Genomic DNA, 18,498 nt, shown 5'->3' on the forward strand with positions numbered 1-18,498 from the left:
GGGGAAAAAAATCCGGTACTCCACATTTTCCAGTCCACTGATCCAGCCGGGGTTACCACAGTTCATTCTGGAGCCTCTCAGCCCCGCGGAATCATGTGTACTACTGTATTACGTTGGATCCATACACTTATCGATTTTTTCGAATGGTGATCAGGAATTGGAATATACCAGTTGGATACCATCTGATGTCAGGTAAGGAATCTATGTTATCAGTGTTAGGATAATCAGACAAATTTTGATGAAGATATAGGCTGTTTTGTGAAATGGGCTCTTTCGGTTTTACTGAAAAAGTCCAAGAGGAAATGAACACGGCGATTATCCGTGCGCGGCCCGAATGTGCTTGCGTGCACGTATAATATTGATCATCTAGCGTTTATTTGAAAACGATTCATAAATAGGCAGACGAATATCAACGTTCTGGAATATTCCAGTAAAAGACGATTATCATAGAATGGTCCAGAATGAACTGTTTTTTATCTCAAAACGGGTGCTTTTCTAAATGCTCTGAAACGGAAATGAAGCGATAAAAAACCAATCTGCACATAGCCATAATTTAAAACATAGATTAGGCGATATTAACGTTAACATTGAAGTGGACCGTGGCATCAAGGGGGTAAAAAGGAAAACCCGGCGTGGCACTCAAAGTGTTAATAATCTTTTTTTTTTTTTTACTTACTTACTTACTTACTTTTTTTTACTGTATGTAGCACACTCTCAGGGGCTCATACAGAAACAAGCATTTCATCATAAAGTATTCTGTATTTTATTATGACAAATAATAAACAAACTTGATAAACAAACTTGAAACTTCATTATATCATTCACATTGATATAAATACACTCTGATTCTGCCTTGCCATTAGTACAAGTGACTTTAGACGTACGGTAAGCTGCCTCCCAAACACGTGGAGTCCGTAACCTGATAGCGCTGACCGCTGGAGAAGAGCCTGCATGTTCCGTGTTCTCTATTTCTGTCTCTATTGTGTGAGGCAACTTTTACACGATTACTCAGGCTTGTAGAATGATGCGCTTGTGACAGCAGGAGCACAGCTCTGTATTAGCTGTGTCATATGCCTGACCCGTGTACTAGGCAGGGGCGGATTTAGGATTGTAGGAGATCCGGGGCTTAGCCCAGATGGCCCCCCCCCCCTTTTTTTTTGTAAATTTTTGTAAATTTTTTTTTAAAAAATTTTAAATTAATTTTTTTTGGCAGACAAGGGGTGGTTTGGAGGGGGTCCGGCACGACCCCCTCCACGACAGATTTTTTTTTAATTTAATGAACCTGTACGTGCAATTTCCTGCAATATAGAGCCTTCAATCTTGACCAATAAAGCTGCTCTTTTCACTATAAAACTCAGTTAACCATAACGTAGTTATGGTTAGATTTATATATTGGGGGGGGATATATCATATTTTTCATATAATCAAAAAGTGGTGGAGCAAGATCATACCTTTGCTCCCCCAAGTTCAATAGTGGGAGAGCAGAGATGCTCCGAATGCTCTTATGGCCAGGCGTCTATGATTCACTGATACAAAGTAAAATAGTGCAGTGCAATAAAATAGTTAGTAAAATAGAATAAAATAATGCAATAGTGCATTGCAATAAAATAGTTATCATCGTATTTTTTCGGGAGGCCGGTAAGGAGTGCACTACAGTAGTCGAGTTGGCTTGAGATAAAGGCATGGATCTGGTTTTCAGCGTCCTTTTGATTTATAAATGGCCGTACTTTAGCTATGTTTCTAAGGTGGAAGAATTAAGTTTTTGTCAACTTGTTGATTGTGATTTAAAGCTTAGGTCTGAGTCTACCATAACACCAAGACTTCACTCAAATACAGTTAGCAGCTGGATAGACCACAGATGGAAATTAGCTTCTGCTAAATCTGGTGCAAACATATTTTCCTGTAACAATGATGAATTGTAAAAAAAAAAAAAAAAAAAAAAAAAAAACATCCGGGGCTTGAGCCCAGGTAGCCACCCCCTAGCTCCGCCCCTGGTGAACACCAGAACCTGATACTGGACCATGTACTAGGTGAACACCAGAACCTGATACTGGACCATGTACTAGGTGAACACCAGAACCTGATACTGGACCATGTACTAGGTGAACACCAGAACCTGATACTGGACCATGTACTGGGTGACCACCAGAACCTGATACTGGACCATGTAGTAGGTGAACACCAGAACCTGATACTGGACCATGTAGTAGGTGAACACCAGAACCTGATACTGGACCATGTACTAGGTGAACACCAGAACCTGATACTGGACCATGTAGTAGGTGAACACCAGAACCTGATACTGGACCATGTAGTAGGTGAACACCAGAACCTGATACTGGACCATGTACTAGGTGAACACCAGAACCTGATACTGGACCATGTAGTAGGTGAACACCAAAACCTGATACTGGACCATGTAGTAGGTACCAGGTCTGCCAGGTCCAGCTCAATGGTTCGGCCTCTAGACACACATCTTTCCGTTCAATATAATAACTACTCATTTCAAACCTTGAGAATCACTTATAGTATTTGAAATCATACTATTATTGTAACCTTAAGCAGTGGAGGTAGGACTGCTGTGGTCAGTTTTGTGATGACGATTAATGTCTCACAAATAATTGTGATTTATTGCGTGAAACACAATTAAAACCTGTCCTACTGTTAATCTGCCAAAAGGTTTCACTCTGTGACTCTACTGTGTAAGAGATAGTCATAGATATCAACAGTAAACAAACTAGTTAGTCCCATCTACGTGTGCTATTTGGTACAAAAATCAACTACATCAACCCACATTATCAGACGCTGGCGGGAAGAATATTGTTCAATTCAAGTGACTGCGGTGGCTCTGCTGCCGGATCCCGGACCTCACATTTAAACGGCACTTAAATAAATCCACAGTGAATTGGGATCAGGATCCATTAAAGTGTAAAAGGGGCAATTTGCTTAGTATGCGGTGCTTATTGCCCCTGATGACAGAGTACAAGCTCCTGTGTGACACAGATTTACCTGCGTTGTCACATTTAAAGTCCGGCACCTGCTTCCTGCCAGGCCCAGGTTGTGACAAATTGTGTGTGTGTGTGTGTGTGTGTGTGTGTGTGTGTGTGTGTGTGTGTGTGTGTGTGTGTGTGTGTGTGTGTGTGTGTGTGTGTGTGTGTGTGTGTGTGTGTGTGTGTGTGTGTGTGTGTGTGTGTGTGTGTGTGTGTGTGTGTGTGTGTGTGTGTGTGTGTGTGTGTGTTGATGGGGGGGGGTCCACAGAAACATTGAGAACGGAAACACATATGGCACCCCCACGGCACTATAAAACGCTTTTTTTGTGTGTGTGTGTTTTTTTCCTGCTCGGTGCCACCAAAGCCACTTGCCAAAAATCCGGTGGCATTTCCCCTTGGTCTCCAAAGCCTGTCCACTGCTGCTTTGTCCCGCCACATCGGAAGCAGTTTGTTTAGAGGGTCTGACAGCTATGTTTTCTGTGGTGGGTGGGCGTCTTGTCCCGGTGATGGATGAGGTGGGGAGCACCGCCCCTGGCCCCTCCGCGCACCCCTCGGTCACCAACCACCCCCCGCCCCCCCACCCACCCTTGCCACCCTTGCCACTAGCTGTAGTATGTATGTCTGTATGTGTGTGTGTGTGTGTGTGTGTGTGTGTGTGTGTGTGTGTGTGTGTGTGTGTGTGTGTGTGTGTGTGTGTGTGTGTGTGTGTGTGTGTGTGTGTGTGTGTGTGTGTGTGTGTGTGTGTGTGTGTGTGTGTGTGTGTGTGTGTGTGTGTGCGCGAGAGGGAGATAGAGATGGGATGAGAGATGAGGCCAGCTAACCCTGGAGACTGCCAGACATGTGACGTTTATATCACTGCACTCTCACTACACAGACACATACTACAGGAAGTAGGACACAGGAACTGTCATGCCATAAACATGCTCAGAGTAGGTGACCATGTTTGGTCCATAGCATCAGATAGACTTCCAACCCACGGAAGGGGTAGTAGCTCACATATAGTGTGCACAGAAGCAGACTGAAACAGAGTAGAACATTTCTTATGCATACTGTAACCTATACATACTTATTCACAGAGGTGGAAAGTGACTCATTTCAATTACTGTAGTCACTGTAATTGGATAGACTCTTAAAGTTATATATTTATATATATATATATATATATATATATATATTTTTTTTTTTTAATGCCTGTACTAGTACTTCTACATTTTCTTCTACTTTTATTTGAGTTAGAAACATAATTTGACAAGAGAAGTGAGTACAATGAGAAATCTTAAAAGACAGGAAAACACTGGACTTACTCGTAAAGATTACTAGTTTTGTTGATATGATTACAAAAATATTGTCCCCAAAACTTGGACTTAAAATTAATATACAAATAAGGGTAATGTTGTATATATAAGGTCCTTGTAATGAGTGTTAGTTAATATAAAATCCTTAAATATGCTTATTGTAACTGAGGGGTACAATTCCGTGACTGTATTGAGAGTATGGTATCATTAAACCACTACTGAGTTATGTACTTTAATTACTGGCCATACAGTACACAGGTATATGTGATGAACACCCACACAATAACACGGCTTAACAAAGAAAGTCCTGTTTGGAATATTTATTAGAAGAGCAGCAATATCAGATTACAGTATTGAGAATTAGAGTCGCGCTTGTATGGCGAAGAATGTGCATGAATAGGTCAAGAGCGTAAGTCCATGAGCATATTACGATGGGGATAATTAATACCATCTGTAGCATAAGAATTATATAAGGTACACTCGTAGTCGGCTGGAGATACTAAGGGGGTTCCCTCCGGTTGTAAGCCAGCAGGGGAGAGGAATTGTCGGGAGCAAAAGTCTGGATCAACGGGGAATCAATAAGCTCCAGCTACGGGAGGCGGTACATATACTCCCCTCGATCGGCAGACAAAAGCAGCAGCTATAATCCGGTATGCGCGACAGCATGGATAAAGCCAGCCAGCCTCTTCCTAGAGACGGGCTCGAATGATGCTCCTCACGGGTTGATCCCACACAGTAGTGGGGTAGACGGTTCTCTGCTCCAGCAGCCACAGTACCAAAAGCAATATAATCCAGCCGGAAAAGGCTCTGCATTTGCCGGTGTAGATTCTCCTGTGCAAGGTACTTCACATTAACTAGGTCGAACTCGACGTTATTTCACTAAGCTCTGACACTTTTACTATCCTATTCGCACGCGGTTCTAAGTGCTCTATTTAGACGCAAAGTTGCTCACTTCACTTGGTCGTTGACTCGTGGTGAAGGCTTCGACTTGTTGGGTTAACTAACTGCTGTATCCACCTGCGACGTATTTATACGTAAGGTGAATAATCTAGTGCCAACCTCAGTTCTGTCTCGTATTACTGCGCAAACCTGGGCATGTTGAGACATGTCTTAGCGGTGGCTTTGAACTAGACATTGGGGGTATGGCCGTTGGCGCCTAGGGGGTCGCTGTCCAATAGGAGAACAAATATTATGGTCTGGCCTGTACCTAGGTAAAGGGATATTCCGTGTATATGTACAAAGAATATACAAGGGATATCAAACGATATACAAATATTATACAATATATCTCAAGTAATAAATATATATATTCGGTTTAATCTGACCCTTTGTAACACTTATTAACATTATTATGTGTTAATAAGTCTATATTAAGTGGTAATACTAGCATCATAAAGACATCTATTGTTAGACTATAAAATTATAAGTTATAAACACTTTATTATTCATTTATTAGCGGTTAACTATGCACTTATTAACAGTTAACTATGCTTTTTGCAGCTACTGGATCTAAAGCGGGGGGGGGGGGCGACAGTGGCTCAGGAGGTAGAGCAGTTGTCTGGCAATCCGGAGGTTCCCGGTTCGATTCCCGCTCCTCCCAGGCAGCGTGTCGATGTGTCCTTGAGCAAGACACTTAACCCCTAATTGCTCCCGATTAGCAGGTTGGCACCTTGCATGGTTGCCTCCGCCGTCGGTGTGTGAATGTGTGAGTGAATGGGTAAAATGTGAGGAACAAATTGTAAAGCACTTTGGATAAAAACTATATAAAAAAGCAGCCATTTAAAGTGAGAAAAATGCCCTATTTAGGTTAATAAATCCTTTATTATACACTTATTAACAGTTAACTATGCTTTTTGCAGCTCTCCCATCAGGAATGAGCACTATGTTGAATTTATGATTATCTATATTTAACCCTGATTGTATATTCCTGATAATAATGGAAGCCCTGAACAGTCAATGTAACCAAATCAACTTGCTAACTAGGGTCTATAAATTGTTAACAAATTGCTTATGACTGATTTATAATCCAACACTAACACTAACTTAATATAGTCTTATTAACACATAATAATGTTAATACGCATCTTATGAGTACTTATAAGGGCCTTATTACCTATAAACTAACACTTAACTAGTACATACAAGGACCTTAATATAAAGCATTAGGCAACTAATAATTTCAAGTGTTGTCACTGCAACTCACACTATAGCAAAACTAGGACCAACACAGTGACTGAACTGAAACCAAAATTACACTCAACCACAACTGCTCCAAGAAAGAAATTATTAGAGGAGGGGGGGGGGGGCAATGGTGTACTGCACACAGTATCTATAGATAGCACACCCTTCAAAATGATAGTAAATCTAGGGAACCCAGCACTTTCCATTCAATCACAGAGAGTCAGCGTAAACAGCGCTGTGCAGTGAGCCAGTGCTGACGATGGTGATCACAAGCTCTATCGGCCACCAGATATAACAAGCCCCATATGATTGTGATTTCCACATATAAAATGTAAGCCACGCGGCACAAGCCGGATGGTGTTCCAGAGCCGGCCACGCTGTTCTGATTAGGGTCCCAGCCCCTGGCTGCAGAGCACAGTGACGTGTGTCGTCGTCGTCGCCCCCCCTCCCCTTGGAAACACGTGATTCCAACCAACAAGCTCCGTCACTGGAGAGAGTAGGCATGAGAGAGAGAGAGAGAGAGAGAGAGAGAGAAGGGGGGGTCAATGGAAAGATGAGGGGAAAGATTGTAACAGTGTAACAATTACCAAAAGACCCAAGACTGCAAGTCAAAAAGGGCAACATGGATTCTCATACAGTGGGATACAATGCATGGCCCTACAGTACTTAACCTTGACTTTTACCTCCAACCAGAACTCGTAAATATATCATATATTATCAATATATCAAATGCCATTTACAGCTGTAAATTGTATTTTCTTTTGATAAAATACATGTGGTCTACATGTTAAAATAATAGCTCTATATTCTGACAGCCATCACTGATATAGTGTGTCTGGTCAGTAACATGGGTCTCTTCCAGTCCCTCCGTTCTGCAGTAAACAGAAAATCAGTTTCCTGGTATCCCGTTCACACTTCATCTAATCTGGGGAGAGAACTCCACACTGCAAAAAATAGTCTGACAAAGGTAAGAAATAAAAACTAGTTTTTAGCAAAAAATTGCTTGAAACAAGTACATTAATCTGCCAGTGCAGTAAGCTAATTTGGTTTGGAAAGATTTCTTGAAATAAGTAAAAATAAATACTTAGGGTTTTCTCTCCCGATTAGAGTGGAAATAATGGAATTTGCCAGTAGAGACGTCAGTCCTTGTAGCAAGAGCTCGGCCACTCAGTCTGAGGTCGCTTTCACACAGGGGCTGTTTGGTCCGGACTATCGGACCAGAATTCGATAGTCCGGTTTTTCGGGTTTGTGTGAATGCGCGTCGAACTCGGTCCGCAGACCAAACACGCGAACTCTGGTCCGCCTGAAAACATAGGTCTCGGTTTGCTTCATCGGACCAAACGTGGACCAAATATAGGAAGTGCTTATTATTATTACCACTGCGCGCGGCATTCACTGCAAAACAAGCACACTGCATATATCTATCTATCTATCTATATATCTATATATCTATATATCTAACTGTGCATCTTGGGTAGAAGGAAGAAAAAACACGGCTTATTATTATTATTATTATTATTATTACCGAGGCGCGCGGCATTCACTGCAAAACAAGCACACTGTACACATATGGGCAGAAGACCAAATAAAACAGCTACTTGTGGGCACTCATAAAAACAACGCAGTGTACAAGTTGTTTAGCGAGAGGATGGTGGTAATGGGCTTCAATAGAACAATGGATCAATGCCATGTCAAAATAAAAAAAACTCCGCCTCCGCTGATCTGGAGTCAGACAGGGCTCGCCATATCTATGGGGCTCGCAGTCCACACACACAGACACACACACGCGTGCGCGCGCACACACGGGCTCGCAGCCACACACACACATTTCCACTCTCTATTGTCCAATAGACGAGCGCCATTTTCGACCGCGTGACATTGTCCAGAAAGTTTTGGTGCGCCTGACAAATTGCTGTGTGAATGCAGACGAACCAAATGAAGAATGCAACAATGTTGCAACTTGATTGATTGATTGAATTGATTGATTGAAAACTTTATTAACAGATTGCAGAATGGGTACAATACAGTACAGCTCAATACACACAATTGTTAAGGGGATGCAGACCAGAGAAAGACTTTCGTCTTGTTTACATCAGGGTCCCCCATTTTCAATTCATCAGGACATATATGACATACATGACATACAGATAGTCAGTACTGCTACTTCACCACCAGAACCGCACCGAGTCTGCACAGAGTCCACCAAAACTATATGTGAAAGCACCCTGAGAATGAAAAACATGCCCTCAATTCAGTCAAATAGACAATGAGTTGACTATAATACAATTTTGGATAGGGCTGTAAAGAAACAGTTTCTCATAATCCTATGTGTGTGTGTGTGTGTCTTTGTGTTTGTGTGTTTGTGTTTACGTGTGTGCGTGTCCTGCAGTGTTCCTCACCTGGGTCAACTGTTCCAGTGTGCGCTGGGCGACCAGAATCCAGGACGTGTTCACAGTTGGCAAGCTGCTGGCCCTGGCTCTCATCATAGTGGTTGGACTGGTGCAGATCTGCAGAGGTAAGCAGTAGCTCTCTCTCTCACTCGCTTATACTGTGGCCTACACACACATGTTATCTTGACCCCTCTCTCTCTTACTCGCTTAAACTGTGGCCTACAGACACATGTTATCTTGACCCCTCTCTCTCTTACTCGCTTAAACTGTGGCCTACAGACACATGTTATCTTGACCCCTCTCTCTCTCACTCGCTTAAACTGTGGCCTACACACACATGTTATCTTGACCCCTCTCTCTCTTACTCGCTTAAACTGTGGCCTACAGACACTTATACAACGGCATGCAAATTTCTCGATTCTGATTGGCCATTCACACGTCTTTATTGGCAACAATCCACGCTGCTGGCCCAGGACCCGCCCACAACCGACCCACATCACATCACTCCGCCGGATCACAAGAAGGTGGCCAATAATCTTTACAAATGGATATGTTAATGGCGACTAAACGACTAAATATCAAGCGATTCTGTCAAGGGGAATGTGTTAGCCCTTTAAACAATGTTGGATGATGTAATTGATGGGTCTTGAGTCTATCTAGAACAAAAGAAAAATCGCGGATTGTTTGATTGATTAATTGATAGATTTAAATTTCTACTTCCTCCCCACTGACTGCACTGCAGCGTTCACTCTCACTGTCCGACGCTGGCGTACCCACAAACACACACACACACATACACACACACACACACACACACACACACACACACACATACACACACACACACACACACACACACACACTGTGACACACACACACACACACGCACACACACACACACACACACACACACACACACTCCTGTCTGCAACAGCGGGGGAGTCAGACTGAGAGAGAAGCAGCGCTGTTTTAAGTGAGCATGGTCTATTGAATTGATTGATTGGTTGATTGCTAATTTTATTACTGTACCCCTGGTTTCCAACTGGTTAAGTTTAGGCTAAAAGAAATAAATAAAAAAATAGGGCGAAGAAAACGTTTTTTTCCTATAGGGCAAAGAAAACGTTTTAATTTGTTTTACCTACTTTATATTCTGCATCTGGTAATAAAATTTTCAATCAATCATTCCAATAATACACAGTTGGATGTGTTAGTTGGTTGGATGCACTTCAAGCTGCTTCCACATGAGGCAACTTCTCTCAATCATTCCAATAATACACAGTTGGATGTGTTAGTTTGGTTGGATGCACTTCAAGCTGCTTCCACATGGAGTTGTGGGAACTACTTTTTCTGGCGGATGGTTTTTTCAATAAATCTTCGATTAATGTGTGTTTATTGTATAGAAATAAGGTTGGATGAATCTGGCAGTTGTATAAAAGCTTTACACCACGTGCAGTCGTGATTTGTGACCAATAAACCATGCCTAGGGGGGTCTAACGACCCTCGGCTGCGCCTCGGGCCTAACAACCACCCCTAGGCATGGTTTATTGGTCACAAACCACTCCTGCGTGTGATGTAATGCTTAAATGTTATCTTGACCCCCTCTCTCTCAGTCGCTTATACTGTGGCCTACAGACACATGTTATCTTGACCCCCTCTCTCTCAGTCGCTTATACTGTGGCCTACACACACATGTTCTCTCTTCCTCTCTCTCACTCGCTTATACTGTGGCCTACACACGCATGTTCTCTTGACCCCCCCCCCCCTCTCTCACTCGCTTATACTGTGGTCTACACACACATGTTCTCTATTGCAGTGGTTCTCAAACTGTACGTACCACTAGTGGTATTTGGTGGTACTGCTGGTGGTACTTGAAAAAATTTAATAATAAAAAATAATAATAATAATATTTATTTTTATTTGTATTTTTTTTTGCAGTCAGGCCACTGAACTTAGAAGCAGGTGTAAGATCCTGATCAAACTGGCCAGTATCACGTCTTCATCTGTTTTGGCTCTCCATCCAATTCCTCTGCGTTGTGTCATTTTAATGGTCCTGACGTCTCTCCGACACTGGCTGATAAGATCCTTATCTCCCCCGTTAGTGCAATCCATAAACCATACTAATTCTCCACCTCCGTAAGAATTCGACACATCGACACCGTGAAATACCTTATGAGGAAAAGCGTTGTTTTATTGCTATAAACAGAACCTCATAATCAGATGTTATCAGATGTTATCAAATTGTATCGTCCTTGAAGAGTCTATTCTAATGATCTTTCGGTGTGTTCGTCTATCGTCCTTTTGTTATTCAGTCCAATAGTGTTCAGGCCTGGTCTTTAGCCTAACCCTCCTCGCGTTAGCCGGAGCTAATGATGATGTGGCATTCTTCCCCCCCCCCCCTCTCAATGAGAGGAGAGAGTGTCTTCTGTGTGATCTCAGTCCTACTCGCTCTTGGTCAGATTCTAGTCTGCCTTACACCCGGAAACACCGTTCGACTTATAGATCCTCGCCGTAGCAACGATAGCCCACCCCTTTCTGGTTGTCATGTGCCGCGTTGTCATGACAACTGCGTTAATAACCTTTCACACCATTAAACGTTTCATTCACTGTTGCATTAAAGAGGTCACCCCTCTCCCTCGCTCTGGGATTGTCATGACAACTCGCTATCAGTGTTATGTCTTCAGCAAAACAAAACACCCTGCTCAGTGTGGTGCTCACTCGCTCTGAACCAACCTCTGCTAAGCCAAACACATTTCTGCGCTCTCTGACCTGGCACCGTTAGATGCTACCATCTTCCCCCAATCTATACATCACATACATTGAAAAAGCACCCCAAATCCCTCATTCCCCCCTTTGATTCTTAATCAACCTTCAGAATCATAAATCATTATTTGTTTTTTTAATTAATTATGCCAAAAATAGCCTGTGGTTGAAGCAAACCAACCTCATCTCTCATGCACAAGAAACGAAGACGGCCCACGGTCAACCCAGTGATCTTGCTGCCTGATGTCTGTTTGCGCCCCCCTTCGTGCACAAAGGGAACCGAAACCGACCACCAACACCAACAACATCCAACGACTCATAACAATTAGAGCTCCTCTGTCTGCTCCCAATAATTCCATCCTGTTGTTTTACTGTTTTCCCTCTTATCTACCTTCTATATATATATATCCTTCTATACATATATCTTATATATGAATCCTCCATTTATATCTCATACTCCTAATCAATGAACACAGGACTTCTCGCTGTTGTCTCGTCTCTCGATCTCCTGATTGACTCTGAAAGGAAGTCCCTGTTTTGTTCATGATTGACCGCCCGTGCTCTGTTGTTTCAAAACGCCTCGAAACAGCGTCTCCGCCGGAAAGCCCCCTCCGATGTCCGCCTCGTTCTCCCCTGGGCAACACCGCCTGCGACCGCTGGACTCCGCCCCGTTGGCCGTCTCCGCCCCGTCGGTCATCTCCGCCCTGTCGGTCATCTTGGTTGAGGCTCATCTCCACCGCCGTCGGCCCTCTCCAGACTTTTATCTTTTCACCATCAGTTGTTCTCCTCCATGGCGCTGTTTATCTCTCCGGCCTTGCTCGGCTCGCTCGCTGGGTCCATGGCGCTGGCCTTGCTCGCTCGCTGGCTTGGCTCGCGTCCATGGCTACCCCTTCACGCCTCGGCACTGCACACAGTCTCTTCCTTTCAAGCAACATCAAAGCAAGCAATAATACGGGTCACGGCACCAACTGTAAGATCCTGATCAAACTGGCCAGTATCACGTCTTCATCTGTTTTGGCTCTCCATCCAATTCCTCTGCGTTGTGTCATTTTAATGGTCCTGACGTCTCTCCGACACTGGCTGATAAGATCCTTATCTCCCCCGTTAGTGCAATCCATAAACCATACTAATTCTCCACCTCCGTAAGAATTCGACACTTCGACACCGTGAAATACCTTATGAGGAAAAGCGTTGTTTTATTGCTATAAACAGAACCTCATAATCAGATGTTATCAGATGTTATCAAATTGTATCGTCCTTGAAGAGTCTATTCTAATGATCTTTCGGTGTGTTCGTCTATCGTCCTTTTGTTATTCAGTCCAATAGTGTTCAGGCCTGGTCTTTAGCCTAACCCTCCTCGCGTTAGCCGAAGCTAATGATGATGTGGCATTCTTCCTCCCCCCCCCCCCCCTCTCAATGAGAGGAGAGAGTGTCTTCTGTGTGATCTCAGTCCTACTCGCTCTTGGTCAGATTCTAGTCTGCCTTACACCCGGAAACACCGTTCGACTTATAGATCCTCGCCGTAGCAACGATAGCCCACCCCTTTCTGGTTGTCATGTGCCGCGTTGTCATGACAACTGCGTTAATAACCTTTCACACCTTTAAACGTTTCATTCACTGTTGCATTAAAGAGGTCACCCCTCTCCCTCGCTCTGGGATTGTCATGACAACTCGCTATCAGTGTTATGTCTTCAGCAAAACAAAACACCCTGCTCAGTGTGGTGCTCACTCGCTCTGAACCAACCTCTGCTAAGCCAAACACATTTCTGCCCTCTCTGACCTGGCACCGTTAGATGCTACCATCTTCCCCCAATCTATACATCACATACATTGAAAAAGCACCCCAAATCCCTCACAGGCCAGGCCGCGTGTAGCCTTTTTACAACGCATCCGCGTTTCCGGCGCTCTGATTGGCCAGGTCATGTGACATGTGCGCCCAATAGCGTGTTTGCCCATTTCCGCGTCGAAAAGCCTGCAAACTACCTGGCGTTCTATCGCCATGCTCTAAGACAACTCTAACCTTAACCAACTTCGAAAGAGTGCCTAAGCTTAACCGGCGAAAGAACTTGCCGTCACGCTCTAAGACAAACTCTAACCTTAACCAACTTCGAAGAGTGCCTAAGCTTAACCAGTGTAGAAACTTGCCGTCCCACGATTGGCGCTCATGTCACATGACCTGGCCAATCAGAGCGCAAAACGGGAACCCAGAAACGCGGATGCGTTGTAAAAAGGCTTCAAGCGGCCAGGCCAGTGTTTCTAGTTGTGGTGGCACGATAGTTAGATAACCTAAGTGGGGAACAACCAGGAGATCACTGTGACAGAGAGTAGTGAAGTCTAAACAGTCATAAATCTTTTATTCAACTTCAGCCCTGATCATAACCATTTTTATTTTTAGATTTTTTTGTAATGTCAGATAAAAAATTAAATACTCCCACTTTTCTGAAAAGAGTTGTTGTTAAATCTGACATTACAAAAAATCCATCAAAATCTGTGCTAATCATTGACACATGCCTAGCCTGTAATAATCCCCCCCAGAAAAATTTACTTTGCATTTGATATATTGAAAATATTTTACTTTTTGTGTCTTTTTTTTTTTTTTTTACAATAATTTGCGATGCCATCACACAAACTGGCATTTAAAAGGTTATAATAAAAATAAATCCTGCACCAGAATGCAGGAAATTAAGTCTTTGTAACAAAATAATTCCTGGTGGGGGACCCCCACTTAGAAAGTGGCCTGACTGGGGCTATATTTCACACTATATTTCCCAGCCTGAATTATTTCCCCAGTCCGGCCCTGCTTATGTGAGTTGTCAATGGACAACAACATGCTGTGTGTGTGTGTGTGTGTGTGTGTGTGTGTGTGTGTGTGTGTGTGTGTGTGTGTGTGTGTGTGTGTGTGTGTGTGTGTGTGTGTGTGTGTGTGTGTGTGTGTGTGTGTGTGTGTGTGTGTGTGTGTGTGTGTGTGTGTGTGTGTGTGTGTGTGTGTGTGTGTGTGTGTGTGTGTGTGTGTGTGTGTGTGTGTGTGTGTGTGTGTGTGTGTGTGTCTGTGAGAGAGAATGAAGGACAATTGCTTGCTGTGTGTGTGTGAGAGAGAGAGAGAGAGAGAGAGAGAGAGAGAGAGAGAGAGAGAGAGAGAGAGAGAGAGAGAGAGAGAGAGAGAGAGCGAGAGAGAGAGAGAGAGAGAGAGAGAATTAAGTACATTTGCTGAAATACAGTTCTAGTGCTACCCCTTTGTACATTGTGGCTGTGTCTGACAAAAGTTAACAATAAATAATGGTATTAGGAATACATTTGCCTCCTGCGTGAACTGTGCATAGCTGAATAGACTGTATTTTAACGTCGGTCATATGGTGGTACTTGGAGAGCCAGCTACGTTCTCAGGTGGTACTTGGTGTAAAACGTTTGAGAACCACTGCTCTATTGACTCCCCTCTCTCTCACTCACTTATACTGTGGTCTACAAACGCACACACAAAAAAAAAGCTGTCCTACTGCCAGCTTGACTTAGTTGAAATATGCTCCCCTAATAAAGACGTCATCAATCAGAGCCTGTTTGTCCAAAGTATGTTAAAGTATGTGGGCTTGGCTTGTATTAGAACTACTAGGCCTATAGAACAGAGGAGTACTCATGTATGACTGCTGGTCAAATCACATAATTTATACTGTATCTTCATCAGAACTTAAAGGAACACGCCAACATTATAGGAAATGCACTTACTGTCTTCTCCAGAGTCGGACAAGAAGATAGATACCAATAGAAGATAGATTTTATACCAATTTCCTCTATGCATTCAGTATGAACCTATCCGGCTGCAAGCTAGCCTAGCTTAGCACAAATGAAGGGAAGCTGATATGGATATATTCATTTGTGCTAGGCTAGCTTGTAGCCAGATAGCTTTCTACTGAACACAGAGAGATAACATTGGTGTCTACCTTCTTGTCTGACTCTGGATAAGACGGTAAGCACATTGCAAGAGCTCTCATGCTGATGTTTTCATGCCAATGGCACCATTCTCTTGTTAGTGACCAGTGCTAGTGCAAGTCAATGGGGCATGAAATCATTTCTCTCAAAGTTGCATTCAAATACTTTCAAACAGGACCATGGTCCACCAAGGAGGTTCTGTTTTCATAACATTTGTTTCTTTTATTTCTTTCAGCCCATGGTAATCTTTAACGTCTCCCTTAGGGTAAAGGTTCAAATGCATAGTGCAGTGAGTGCACAGTGTTAATTAGTACTAAGCTGCTTTTTGTGCCTTCTATGATTTTGGACGCCTTGTTCAATACAGCTTGCTCCTCCTCTTCCCAGTGTTCAAATTACCATACCGCATGATTATGTTAAAAGGTAGGATGCTTTCCACTAGACTGTTATACAGTTATCTCTCAGTGAACTCAACACAACTCACCCTTTGGGGAATAGCATACTCACATGTAATTGGCTTGAAGTACTTTACATGCCTTTTAGGCAGAAATAATTGACCAGGGACGAGGGGATAGTGTAGAGGTCTAAGCACCTGCCAGCCCACAGAGACCCAGGTTTAATTACCACCAGCAGTACAATGTCAGTTATCCTTAACACATTAACTGCCACGCTTATATCCATCAATGTATGATCACTGCCACCAGTCTAAGCCTATGGAGATGTTTACCTTCTTTGCAGGGCTATAACTTTTTAAATTGTATTGCTAAATTGACATTACTATGGCCCATTCAACATCGATTATCTATCGTTCAGGATGTAGGAACGTTATACTTTTTCATTCATAGATTCATACGAAAATACCGTCTATAAATATGTTTTTATCGTTTTCTGCAGTAATTCCTAGAACGTGATTTATAGGCATAAACGCATATATAGATTATCAACTGCCGTTTGTTGGCGATACACGCTATTAAAAATGTCAACTGTACATGATCCTAAACGTTATGACTTATCATGCGCGGGTGAACGGGGGGGGGGGTCGTTTATAATTCCGTGATCGTCAGTAAATGCTTTATGTAGTATGGGTGATATATTGATCAGAGCGGTTTGCATTAATAATAATAATCAAACGCGCTGAAAATGACGTCAGCGTCCTCTTACCGTTAGCCGATGAGACTGGAGTAAAAAGATCCCACTTATTTGACGACGATCGACTCGATCCATTTCCGGTTTGTATAATAATAATAAACGCCCAAATCATCTCGATTATTGAGTTATGGCAGCGATCCATATACACGATGTGTGTCTACAGTCCCGCAACAATATGTGAGTGCCGGACGCATTTCCCCGGTGCACCGAGATCACAAGAGATCCATTTCCGGTTGCAACTCGCCGATCATCCACCAGGCGGCAGTATTGAAGCGTTGCAGAGTTGTGCAGGCTCCCACTGCATCAGACCAGGCTCCGTGAGGGAATTATGAATAACATGGCGAAGAAATTAAATATGATCTCAATAACGTTGTATGCCATGGAATGGCAGAATTCGCATGAACTTGAAACACGTCGTAAGCCGTTTCCGGCGGTGGATGTGTTAACAACACAATTAGCATTGTTCGCAGGTGGGAAGCCGGTGGGGCACGAGTCCTGGTTGTTGCAATAGTGACTCCTACTGGGCGGTAGGGGCACCTGTTTAGCAGGGAGGGGGGCTGGGGGAGATAGCATGAACGTGTTACGTTCTTCCAGTGAAACTCCTCACGGTCAGGTGAAAAGAAGCGGCTGGCAACTCCACATGTATCGGAGGAGGCATGTGGTAGTCTACACCCTCCCCAGACCATCAGTAGGGGCAACGCAATGAACAGGAAGGTAATTGGCATAACGACTAAATTGGGGGACATAGGATCAAAGATAAAAAGGCTTGGCCAATACCTGGGGAGTCCCGCCCCTCCCAACGTATATGACCTTGTGCTGACATCCTTCCCTTCACAATTTCGCTCTGAACTTTCGTGTTTATTCTTTCCTCTTTGCCTATTCTGGGAGCCGCAGTAGCTTAACTGTTTCACCCAGAAGGAGATGAATGTCCTGATTTCTCGAAGCTGCTGTGACCCACTCTGAATAAACTGCAGTTTCCCCTGGAACCACTAGATGTTTTCCTTTGGTGAACCAGCCATGCTGGTTTCTTTACTAGTGCTCAGACTCACAAGCGGGAGTTCACGTTAGGATTTTATGGCTATGCTTGGTGTTAACCGCAGATAGTATGACTACTCAGTCGCTTCAGTCCACTGACACCATGCCAGGGGGGGGGGGGGTGAAACCTGATGTGTGAATTCCAATGAGAGGAAGGACACTCATTTGACGTGCTCAGTCTATAGGGGTTCAGAGCACACTAAACCTGCTCTGTCTGAACCAGGCTCATACCCTCACTGCACACGCTTGAGTGATTACAAAAAAGACAGGTTTTTCTGCTGGACCACAGCATTTGGAATCACTTCTCTCACAGGCATGATGTCGTGGAGTGATGAGTGGGGTTGCTTGAGTGGAATCCTCCATTGCAGCCTACTTGGCCATGCCTCCCTCACAAGCAGCCAGTGTTTTCGGCTCAGATGAAAAACATTTATAAATCCACGACCCAGGTAGCTTGAGTACAGAACCCTGTTTCTATGCTCATAGCCTGCCTTGCAGAGCTGCAGGCCGACGTGGGTCTACCCTGCTTGGAGTACCCGCTGCACTAACCAAGCCACGGGCAGGGTCACAGGTTTGACTGTCGTCTATGGCTCAACCTGGCCAACGTCCCGGACAAGGAGAGACTCCGGTTCCTGGATGAGGAGGTCAGGCCCCCAGGGGCTGTCTGGTGGAGCGGTTGCCACCGTGTAGGCCTTGTTCGAGCTTAAGAGAAAAGAGAGTGAGGCTTTCAGCTCAATGCTTCCCCCGCCAGCCGCCCAGCTGGGCCAGGGCGCTCTCTTG

The 18,498-nt window shown here is 43.9% G+C and overlaps 1 protein-coding gene across 1 annotated transcript in view; it reads left to right on the forward strand.

Annotated features, from left to right (window-relative positions):
* slc7a10a (solute carrier family 7 member 10a) overlaps positions 1-18,498 on the forward strand; it is a 91,315-nt gene that overhangs the window by 52,785 nt on the left and 20,032 nt on the right. Inside the window, exon 4 of the mRNA XM_084337733.1 lies at positions 8,856-8,981. Within this exon, the coding sequence (XP_084193859.1) occupies positions 8,856-8,981 (126 nt within the window). The remainder of the gene's footprint in view (positions 1-8,855; positions 8,982-18,498) is intronic.

The sequence above is a fragment of the Notolepis coatsorum genome (genome assembly GCF_963971535.1).
Source record: "Notolepis coatsorum genome assembly, chromosome: 20".
Lineage (NCBI taxonomy): Eukaryota > Metazoa > Chordata > Actinopteri > Aulopiformes > Paralepididae > Notolepis > Notolepis coatsorum.